At 39.5% G+C, this 11,979-nt stretch overlaps 2 protein-coding genes across 2 annotated transcripts; both read left to right on the forward strand.

The window, feature by feature from the left end:
* Positions 1 to 854: 854 nt before the first annotated feature.
* On the forward strand, positions 855 to 8,359 carry LOC140927396 (transcription intermediary factor 1-beta-like). Its single transcript, XM_073377040.1, has 5 exons — positions 855 to 2,021; positions 3,067 to 3,507; positions 5,159 to 5,365; positions 5,669 to 5,936; positions 6,905 to 8,359. Exons 1-4 carry the CDS (start codon positions 896 to 898, stop codon positions 5,788 to 5,790), a joined length of 1,896 nt encoding a protein of 631 aa, XP_073233141.1. The 5' UTR covers positions 855 to 895; the 3' UTR covers positions 5,791 to 5,936; positions 6,905 to 8,359.
* Positions 8,360 to 9,012: 653 nt separating this feature from the next.
* LOC140927402 (probable E3 ubiquitin-protein ligase DTX3) lies at positions 9,013 to 11,053 on the forward strand. The gene is made up of 4 exons (XM_073377044.1): positions 9,013 to 9,088; positions 9,471 to 9,677; positions 10,086 to 10,353; positions 10,793 to 11,053. Exons 1-4 carry the CDS (start codon positions 9,079 to 9,081, stop codon positions 10,860 to 10,862), a joined length of 555 nt encoding a protein of 184 aa, XP_073233145.1. The 5' UTR covers positions 9,013 to 9,078; the 3' UTR covers positions 10,863 to 11,053.
* Positions 11,054 to 11,979: the final 926 nt, after the last annotated feature.

Raw genomic sequence — 11,979 nt, forward strand, 5'->3', positions numbered from 1 at the left:
GAACACTGCCTTTTGCTTATAAGTTTCGTTCAAAAATTACCATTAGAATGCAAAACAAGAAACTGATCCAATAAATGATTCGCCAAAAAAAAAACGCTGAAGAATATCCATGTGGGAGTAGACGGTTCTGTAGAGTAAGTCATACTTCCAATGTATGATAGGACATCAGTTTTCAGGGTAAGGCAAAAAAAAACAAACAAACAAAAACAAAAACAAACAAACAAAACAAAAACAAAATATTTCTGCGACAATAAAAGCTGGAGGAGATGACTTTAGACGTTGCTGACCATTTTACATGGTCTACATGGGCATACTATTTGGTCTTCGGTTTTCGTTAACATGCGCTCAATTTTTGAAATTGGCGCGTTTGATATCCGCAATCTGTTCAATTGATTGTATACAGTGAAACCTGTGAGAGCAGATGGGCAGAGTCAAATGTCCTAGAGTGGGGTTAGAAATTGTAGTATGAAGATTGCGGCATTTTTTCGGTTAAGGTGACAGCTGAGTGTGTAAGAGGTTTACTCTGTACTAGAAGACGTTTGCCTTTATTTAGAAATTCTTTATGCGTAGCACAAGGATTAAGGATTAGGCCTGTGCCTGTGTGAGATAACGAGGATTAAGCCTGTGTGGGATACAATGAGTGGGGATTGACCCCTCTCTCCCCTCCTTAGATATTTGCCCTGTTATGGTATTTTGCAAATATATGAAAACAAAACAGGTAAAATGCGGTCACGCGCTGATTGATCAAGTGCTATTGAGGACAGGCCTTATTCGTGCTTACTGTTTATTGAGAAAGACCTGGGATCGAGAACCGAACCAATTGGGGGATGGCTACATTTCTGCGAAACCTTGTTCTGTGTATGGCTGCTGTTCTCACCGTCCACCTAAAGAAGTAATGGCGCAAAGTAAGAGCTTTTTCGATGATGTCAAGAAAGAATTGGAATGTCCTGTTTGTCAGGAGCATTTTAGTCAAATCAATGAACCAAAAATACTGAAATGTCTCCACACCTTCTGCAAGACTTGCCTGGAAGGTTGGATACGGCAGCATCGTGAAGGACAGTTGAGTTGTCCGACATGTCGTCAAATCACCGAATGTCCTAACAGCAACATTAACAGCCTCCGATCCAACCTTTTTTACAAGCAGATGGTGGAAATAGTGGAGGCTTACAGCGGCCAAGGGGAAGAAGATTCGCCTCATTGTGGATTGTGCGGCGAAAAGAAAGCTTTGAAATTTTATTGTTTTGAATGCAACAGCTTTTTGTGCAATGGCTGCGTGGGCGTCCATGAGAAAGGAAAAATTTTCAGTGGTCATCATGTGAAAGATATTGGTAATTTTGAGTCCAGCGACATGAATGACTACGCTCGCAGGTCAAACTACTGCAAAACGCATATAAAGGAGATTCGGTTTTACTGCGAACGGTGCCAAAGTTGCATTTGCATTGAATGCGCCATATTGGAGCATCAGGATCACAACAAGATCTCGCTTGATCAGGGACTTGAAAACATTAAGTCTGAAATTGACATCAGAGTTCATGAAGCTCAGGAAAACAGGTCTCGTTTGAGAAGTTACAAAGTCTCTCTGGAGAAAAGAAGAATGAAAGTAAATGGCAGTATCGAAGAAGCGACAAAAGAAGTGAAGCGAGTAGCCGAACTCTGCATATTATCAATTCGCCAGCATGAAGCAAGTGTGACCGAACAATTAATCAAACAGAAACAAGCCTTTACAAATGCATTTGACAATCAAATGACCATGTTAGACGGCAAACTAATGGAAATAGACAGCACCTTAGCCTTTTCAGAGGAGATTCTTCTTCGAAATAACTTACCGGAAATTTTAAACGTCAAAGCAGTACTCGAAGATAAGCTTAGAGAAGTCTCTGTTTCCTTGGAACCTTTGGAAGCTATGCCGAAGCTGGGTTACTCAGAGGTCAAGTACATGCAAAATAATGTCTTTCTAAAAGACGCACCGGGAAAGTTAGTCACAAACGACACTGAGCCTTTACTATCAGTTGTTAAAGAAGGTAAGAATCTCACAGAGGGGTTAGTAGGCACGGATGGCACTTTTACGGTTACTACAAAGAATGCACAAGGCCAAACAAGTTACTGCGCGATAGATGAAGTCATTGCAAATATCAATTCATTGTCGGGGCACGAGACACTGCAGACGGTTGTGACAGACTGGAAGGACGGCCGTTATTCAGTCTCTTACAAGCCAAAAACGCCTGGAAAGTTCACTGTGTCAGTCGAAGTAGCAGGAAGCCCGATCATGGGCAGTCCGTTTACTTTAGAAGTGAAAAATCAACCACTGAATTTCAGGGAGCAAGCCGTTAAAGTTCTTAACAGGGGCACCCAACGAGAATATAGTTCAAAACCACTTACACATAGCATTGTTAAACTTATTTTAGTATTTAAACGGTAGATAAAGGCATATTTTTATCCCCTAAAAATTTTTCATCTGGTCGGATTTCCTAGCTGAAAGTCTAGTGATCCGAAAATTATAGGGATCAAAACTTACCTTTTCGAAAATTTCAGCTAGAAAAAAGGCTCCCGAAAATTCTAGGTGACCTTTGTGGGTAAAAATCCGTTAAAAATAGGCAATTATACCATTTTTCAGATGTTCGAAAATCCTAGGAGTGGCAGGCAAGGAAGAAACTTTACAACAAATGTTTCGAAAATTCTAGATCTCAAATCGTCTTCCGAGGAGATATTTTTCCGAAAATTGTCGTTGGGTGCCCCTGTTCTTAACTTCAAAATCAAGGTTATTCCATTAAGAAATGGAAAAAGCAATTGAATTTGTTATGTTTCAAGGGAGGGACGAGAATCTTTACTTCTTCACACATAAACCCAGCGGTGATATTTATTTAAAGCACTTTACATTTCTATATTTGATTCAATTATTACACTCGCTGCTGTTAAACCATTCTGTGCCAACCGTCATTTCGTTTAGCAAGGAACGTTTTCAAAAATTCGGCGAGATAAACATTTTGCAAAAAGTTAGGCTCAACTTGGCGTGTCAAAAGGACTATTTATATTATCTTTTATTTTCGTTTTCTTTTGTTTCTACAGACTTTGAAATTCAGCCTAAGATACTCGAAGTTTTTGTGAAAGAGCACAAGAAAGAACTTGAAGACATCGAGATTAAATATCACGTTGAAATACCCAGAAAAGCGGATGGAGAAAAAGTCAGCCTAAAGCCTAAAGATTCTTGTACCACCGGGGATTACGAACAAGCTTGCAACCAGTTCATCTCACTGTACCGAAACACGTACCAACAATTAAAAATGCAGCGCTTTTCGCTCAAAACTAAGACAAATATAATAGGTGGACGTCGGACAATAAGTAAAATGATTAGACATTTCCCAGTATCGGTCGAAATTGACAAGAATCCGAAGCTATGGTGCATTTACGGAGAGGCTAACAATATTGAAGAGGCTCTCAGATTCATTGAGGAGGAAGGATTTGAAATAAACAGGGAAAGAGAAGACGAAAAAGGACGACACCAAAAAGGTAAAGACGTTGAAGACTGTATGGAAGTCGCCACGCCAATACGGGGTATTGAACATAAATAGTTTAATATTTCTGTGGTTATTTTCCTGTCTGTAAACAAATCGGAAATTACCTCTTCTCATTGTTTCCCTCTATTCGTTTCAATGTATTGAAGCTAAATATGGAGGAAAATTTGTACTTATACCTTTATTGAACTTTTATATGGGTGCCAGCCTGACGTGTCAGGTGGTTAGATCATTATAGCTTGTTTGTCGGGACGAGCATTGTCTCTCATTGTTAACGCCCTAATTTCGCTTGCTTTCTTTCCTTTGGCCAAGAGTCTTTACTGATTTTGTTGGTCAGTTTGATGAATGACACAAGTTGGTGGGCGGAGGGGGAGGGGAAACCTTACAAATGTTTATACTGAAATGCAAACCCCTTCTTTTTAATATAACAAACCATACATAACTTCTACAGAGAATTGTACCCTCTCAATAATTCTAGAAGAGAATTCTAGAAAAAAAGTCAGCCTAAAGCCTAAAGATTCTTGTACCACCGAGGATTACGAACAAGCTTGCGACCAATTCGTCTCTCTGTACCAAAACACGTTACAACAATTAAAAATGCAGCGCTTTTTGCTCAAAACTGAGACAAATGTTATACGAGCACGTCAGACAATAATTAAAATGAGTAAACAGTTCCCAGTTTTTGTGGAACTTGTCGCGAAATCGAATCAGAAACGGCATTGGGAGCTTTACGGAGAGGCAAACAATATTGAAGAGGCTCTCAGTTTCCTTGAGGAGGAAGGAGTTGAAATAAACAGGGGAAGAGAAGACGAAAAAGGAGGACACAAAAAAGCAAAAGACGTTGAAGTTGGTATGGAAGTTGCCACGCCTGAGACCTCCAGACGGGGTATAGAACATAAATAATTTAATATTTCCGTGGTTATTTTCCTGTCTGTAAACAAATCGGAAATTATCTCTTCTTATTTTTTTTGCCCTCTATTCGTTTCAATGTATAGAAGTTAAATTTGGAGGAAAATTTGTACTTATACTTTTATTGAACTTTTGAATGGGTGCCAGCCTGAGTCAGATGGTTAGATCGTTATAGCTTGTTTCTCGGGACGAGCATTGTCTCTCATCCGTACCGCCCTAATTTTGCTTGTTTTCTTTCCTTTGGCCAAGAGTCTTCACTGATTTTGTTGGTCAGTTTGATGGATGACACAAGGTGGTGAGCGGAGGGGGAAGGGAAACCTTACAAAGCGTAAAACTGCAATTCAAACCCTTTCTTTTTAATATAACAAACAACAGAGAATGGTACCCCCTTTATAATTCTAAAAGCGTTTCCGGTTGATAGCTGAGCTACAAATAGACAAAATCTAAAGAGAAAAAAACACATTTCTATTTATTATTGACAAAAAATTTATATATAAATGTAAAGGTAGACGAGAGAAAAAAACATAAGCCTTTACAAAAAGGTACAAAGATTAAAGTTAACAGTGCAAAGCTACTTTGAAACTCTAGAATCGGATGGCCATTTATGTTTTATCCAATTCAATTATAGATAAACAATACGCTTCCAGGTGACTCATTTTTCCTATCCCTAGCAGTTCTTTCGCTTCAGAAGTGCAAAATTCATATTTAATTGTGGTCTTAACTTTTATTTTTCACAGAGGTCTGTCCTATTTGTCTTCATCAAAAATCAAAGCCACGAAGTCTGAATTGCAAACACAGTTTTTGTTCAGAATGCATTCAAGCTGCTTTAAAAGCGTGTAACAAGTGCCCGGTATGTCAACAGCCTCAAGGTATCATTCAAGGGAACCAGCCTTGTGGACAGATGACATTTCATGCTGGTCGTTTCAGTGTTCCAGGCTATGAAGGTAAAATTCCAAACCGAGAAAAAACAACTCTACGCACTTCTATAGCTATTACTACATTTCTGTTCAGCGTAAAATTAAAAACAACAACAACAAGAAGACAACCGCATCTAAAGTTGCTAAAATTGGTTCTGGACGTGGCAAATGCATGTCCTCGTGTATTTAATAATATACGTGATATGCATTGCCAATGTAGGTACTGTTTCAAATGTACCACAGATGACCACGTATACTTCAATTCTGCTGCTTATTCTCATTCGGTGTCAATTTATATTCTAATGCTGCCATTATATGAAACTTTTGTAGGCTATGACACAATCGTCATCGATTATCAGTTTCCTTCGGGATTACAAGGTCCAGAACATCCAAATCCTGGTCGGAATTATGAGGGCACTTCACGTACTGCTTATCTTCTGGACAATCGTTAAGGACGAGAGGTGCTTCAGCTTCTGAGGAGAGCCTTTGACGCTCGACTGGTGTTTACAATCGGTACCTCAAATACAACAGGACGTTCAAATCAAGTGATATGGAATGATATTCATCACAAGACTAGCATATTTGGGGGTCCTCTCGGGTAAGGAGAAAATCTGGATAAGCAACATATATAGTCCATACATCTCCCAATGTCAGGGAATCCCGGAAAATTTTGCTTATGGATTCCGGAAATGTGGGTTTTGGAATCCGGAATACAGCTCAAGGAATCCGGAATCCCATTAACAATTGGATCCGGAATCCAATTCTACTGACAAATACTGGAATATAGTACCTGGAATCCGGAGTCCCCAAAGGGGAATCCAGAATTCAAGACTGTAATGGATTCCATTACATGGGGCGACATATATGCTTTCCTGGTATGTCTCGTACTAGTCCCTTGTGGGCCAATTTAGCCTCACGTCAAGCAGACTTGCAGACTTACACTATATACTACGAGTATACCACTGCAAGGTTCTGTAACTATAAGTGAAGCAAAGGTTTTGCAAAATAAATATCGCGATTATAGAATCGAACCTTAATTAAGGGAGTCTTTCTTTGTGGGTTACTCGTTATTACTGTGATAATAATTACAATAATACAGTTGTTTATTTGTTTTGCTTTTACCTAGTGTCCAGTATCAGGGGCGGATCCAGGATTTTTTTTAAGAGGGGTTGCACTCGTCTCTTGCTCTAGTTCAACACCAATAAACCACATAGTTCTTTTTTTTTGCAGAATACTAGTTGTATTAGAAAAACGCATCTCAGGGGGGGGGGGGGGGGGGGGGTGCGCACCCCCTGCACCCTCTCCCTAGATCCGCCCCCTGAGTATCCTTGTATCCTTTTATCTACCTATTCATCCATCCATCCATCACTCCCTCTCTGCTTCCTTGTCATTTATTGATGCATCAGTTCGTCCGTCGCTTTATTTAGTTTTTCTTGAATTCATTCATCCATGCATCCAACCATGTTTTGTACTGTCCTACTAGTACCTTATTACTAACAGGAATTGTGTTAGCTTAATGCAGTCCTCTTTACCCATTAAGTTAATGTGATTTTGTCTTTGTTTAAGGTTTGGCTATCCCGATCCACACTATTTTCGAAGGGTCAAAGAAGAATTGGCTGCTAAAGGAATCCAATGAATGATGAGGTTCTACATGCGGTGTAATCTTCACTGTTATTTTCAATTTTTTTCCATTAAGATGGAGTTTCAGAAATGACGAAATCGTGCATTGAACATGAGAAAGAAGCTACTATTAGGAAAATTTATGTCGAAACACAAACAGTATTTCCTCGTGCATGTGGCCAGTTTAAAATGGTTATAACGTTAACTAGATCAAGCTTTAAATCACGAAAGAAGGACTGTAATTACTCAAACAATTCTCGAAGAAAGATACTAACAGAATGGTCGATGAGAAGGTTTTGTCGATTTCACAGTACATATGCCAGTTAGTGGTCATGGTCGGTACGTTCATTGTCGTTTTCTGTTTTATTTTATCTTTCTTTTGATAAGCTCAGAAGCTTGTTAATAAAGAAGATAGCAGTTAGCTTGTTTTCAATTTCCATAGTTTTACATTTTTGCCTCTTGCTGCTAGTTATCGCTGGCGACAGGAACTTACCTACTATAATCAGGTCAGTGAACAAGAAAACATTTCGGATGAGTGTCAGTTTGATATGTTAAAGTTCTTCCAATCATCAACTTGTAGACAAAAAGAATTAAAACTGAAATGCTTTTTAAGCTTTCAACTCTGAATTCAAATCTCGCACTAACCCTGGTTTATCTTAACCCAGCTTTGAACAACTCGGCCCAGGGCCGTGTTATTCAAGGCAAGATATAATCCAGGATTCACGCAAAATTAAAACACAGATCTGAACGCCTGCAAGGAAAATCCAGGTTAATAATTTTTGCCAACAATTCCTTGTTTGGATGCTCTAAAATGACAAGTTAAAATAAACAGAAAACTGATCTGGAATAAAATTTTGCACGCCCTCAGTGGCTAGCAAGTATCGGCCGTCAAAGCAACTGGGCCCAGGAGACCATGCAGCTGCTGCTAGATAGACTGCTGTCAGTTGTCAATTACCTGAAAAAGACATTACCTTGATTTGTGTTTTTGCATGGCATGGAGTGCTGTATCATTTTGTTGTTAGTCATATAGCAAGAGATCATCGTTCTTTTTCGCTCTAGATAAACTACTGTTCATAAATTTCCTTTGATAGTTAAAATTCGCTTAAGATAAATCAGGTATGATCAAGTACGGCTTGCAATGCTTATGTCATATTATTGTAAACAGAAAATTAAAATAGGTATGTGTGATGGATAAAAGGCTTTCTTTCTTTACGTTCGTATGTTCTCGGACCTTGAATGGTGACTCGGTCCACCACACCCTTGAAAAAAAAAAACATATTTACCGTGTCCTAAACAGGGTGTATAATTTTGTGCGAGTCAGTGTCCTAATTATGAACGGGGTATTGCCAGCAGGATTGATATCATTTGCTTGATAAGATTTGTTTGTACTCCAAGTATACAATGCAGTCGTAAATGGCTTTAAAACAAGACAGCGTGCATTTTGCCTTTCTCATAAGGTATGAGCTATTGTCCTTAACTGTAGCATGTGTTTCAAGAATTTTTTTTTGTCTTAAAGAGGGTCAGGTTTTCAAACCGAGAGAGAAATTGTGTTTCAAACCTATACCCAAATATTGGTCGAGTACCCCCCCCCCCCCCACCCCCCACACACACCCCTCGGGATAACAATGGATAAAAAACGGAGTTTGACTAACAATGACGAAACCGTCTAAACGCGCCGGCCTGCGTGAGAGGCTATAGTAGGCAGTATAGTAGGCTAGACTAGCTACAAAACCAAGTATTCAGTCCCTTTTTGTGTGACCATTTTTAAACAGTGACTTCAGAATTCACTGGGTGCTTACTAGTTTCTTTTGAAATCACTTTTGCCCTACAGAAGTGTAAGGCTTTTATTATACAATTTTGTTCATTCTCCAGCGTAGGTCGAGAAAAAACATGTGAAGGGAGAAAGGGGAGAAAGTACCCATGAAGTTCCTTAAGACTGTCTGTTGCATACCGTTGAACTAGCAATATTAATTAATTAACTCATTTCCCGATTTTAATACGTGAGAGGAACCTGGGGACAAGCTGTAAAGTTACACATGGAACTTCCGCTAATTCTCGGAAAGATCGTTGTTTCTTTAATTTGTATCCCCACACTTCGCACCGGTTTTCACTTGGCAAAGATGGCGCAAAGTAAGATATTTATCCCGTATAATGTTAAAGTAAAATGCTTGGAGGAGTATGACAAAGTTAACAGCAAAAAGTGCTGAACTGCCGCAAGTATCTTGTGAAACGCCTGTCAGTAGAAGTTTCGGTTTTGGTAATGGGGAGTCCGGTTGTCTGCATGTGTTACTACCTTGACACTTTGACTTATGATTATGAAACAGGCTGCGAGTCCCTCGTCTCATCGGTGAAAGTGGGAAATGAACGTCTTTTCAAGAAATACAGCCAGTTACCGATTCCTTTCATTTAAGAAACTTAAGGAGAGGAAGGAAGACCCATGCTAGCTATAACCTAGCTAACATTTATTTTATCGTCTATCTTCAATCCGGCGTTGTATCATATTTTTCCACAGAGAGCTGTCCTATTTGTCTTGATCCTATGTCACGTCCAAGAAGTTTAAAGTGCAAGCACAGTTTTTGTCCAGAGTGTATCCAAACTGCTTTAAATGTGTGCAACAGGTGCCCGGTCTGTCAACAGCCTCAAGGTGTTATCACAGGAAACCAGCCTCGTGGACAGATGACTTTCTATACTGATCGTAACGGCGTTCCAGGCTACGAAGGTAAAACTCTTTAGAGCCAGAATTTAAGCAATAAATTTGCATAGCTGCTAGCCAGGTTAGTGAAAACGAGAGCGAAACTGAGTAGCGTCTTTGCAAATTTCTTGGAACAAAGGAAAGTTTTTACATATTAAGAAAAAGGTGCCTAACATAGCGGCCTTTTTATTTTTTTGCAACAGCATTATGGCCGGCCGCTTTGACAGTTCCATGTTTGGATGCTCTAAAATGATAAATTAAAATAAACGGAAAACTGATTTAGAACAGGAACCTGGGATAAAATTTTGCACGCCCTCAGTGACTAGCGATTAAATCGGCCGTCAAAGCAACTGGGCCCAGGAGACAAGCCGCTGATAGATAGGCTGCCACCTGTGACGTGATGTTTAAACGCTCTATTGAATGTAACATTTGCAGGCTACGGGAAAATCGTCATCAGTTATCAGTTTCCCTCTGGAGTACAAGGCTCGGAACATCCAAACCCTGGTCAGCATTACCAAGGCACATCACGCACTGCTTATCTCCCAGACAATCATGAAGGGCGACAGGTGCTGCAGTTTTTGAGGAGAGCGTTTGATGCTCGACTGGTGTTTACAGTGGGTACATCAAATACAACAGGGCTTTCAAATCAAGTGATATGGAATGATATTCATCACAAGACCAGCATATCTGGAGGTCCTTATGGGTAAGGAATTAATTATAGGTTCGCTTAGTGCCATTCAAGGCACCCTTTAGTAATTTTGTATCAAAAGACTTAAAATTACCCATATCTTGTTATTTTCGACTACTGTGTTCAATGTTAAGTGACTCAAGTCTTGTGAACATATTCAGTTCACAGAAAAGAAATCGTGCTTATTATAAAATCGCCCAGTCACTAGGACAAGTATTCAACTAAATGATGCTCGCCTAAAACTGGGATGAAGAAGGATCTGGATTTGATTCACAGTTCAATAATAGAGCTGTAATTTGTCCATTCATCTATTCTTGCTTCCTACTGTCTCCTTGTCTAACTATTGTGTTCGATTAACACTGAGAGGAACTAATCCCCATTTCAGTTCAACACCGATAGACTGAAGCAACCGTTTTAAGTCTCAGATTCATAATTGCGAATTTGTATTTTCAAGGTTTGGATATCCCGATCCAGGCTACCTACAGAGAGTCAAAGAAGAGTTGGCTGCAAAAGGAATTCGATGAATGCGTCATCTTCAGTCTTGTACTACAACCACATGCAATGTGCAATGTGCTATTTAGACCGTTTTGAGATGTTATACAGTACACACCTCCTTTTGAAGCTGTTGAAACAGGAATTATAACAATCAACATTCCCTTTTGCTTTTTAGTTGGTTTAATATTTACCATTAGAATGCAAAAAAGAAACTGATTCAATAAATGATTCGCCAAAAGAAACGTAAAAGACATGCATGTAGGAGTAGAAGATTCTGTAGAGTACTTCATACTTTCAATGTATTATAGGACATCAGTTTTCAGCGTAAGGCAAAACAAACAAACAAACACAATAAAAACAAAATATTCCTGCGGCACTAAAAGCTGTGGGAGATGACTTTAGACGTTGTTGACCATCAGTTTACATGGTCTACATGGGGAAACTATTTGGTCCATGGTTTTTCGGTAACATGCGATAAATTTTTGAAATTGGCGCGTTTGATATTCGCAATCTGTTCAATTGACTGTATATAGTGAAACCTGGGAGGGCACAGGGGCAGAGTCAAATGTCCTAGAATAGAATTAGAAATTGTATGAAGGTTGCAGCACTTTTTGCGACTACGGTGAAAGTTCAGGAGTCTGTAATATAGAGGTGTACTCTTTACCAGAAAACGTTCATCTTATTCACAGTCGTTATACATAGTACAAGGATTAAGAATTAAGCCTGTGTCGGGATTAGCCTTCCACGCAGACGTTCTTACGGGTTCGTCACGCAATCATTCCTCTCCCACGAACGTTCGTGGGGTAGGAACGCGTGACGAACCCCTAAGAACGTTTGCGTGGGAGGCTAGTGTGGGATATAGAGTGGTTTTCGTTTGAGTGTCGTAAAACCAAAACCAAAGTAATTACTCTGGCCAATCACAAAGGACACAGACAATACATTGAACCAATCAAAACTCGAAGTAATTACATGTGGCTGACGCAAAGCGCGGGTAAATGCGTGCGAGCGCGTCACAATTGGCTTTGGTTTTACTTCTGATTGGATGAAAAGGTGGCGCGAATCTTTTAAGCCAATCGCATCGTGTAGAAAGTGCAAAACCAATTACTTTTCGACACTCAAATGAAAACCGCTCTAATGAGTGGAGTA

Source organism: Porites lutea, chromosome 2 (genome assembly GCF_958299795.1).
Source record: "Porites lutea chromosome 2, jaPorLute2.1, whole genome shotgun sequence".
NCBI classification, from domain to species: domain Eukaryota; kingdom Metazoa; phylum Cnidaria; class Anthozoa; order Scleractinia; family Poritidae; genus Porites; species Porites lutea.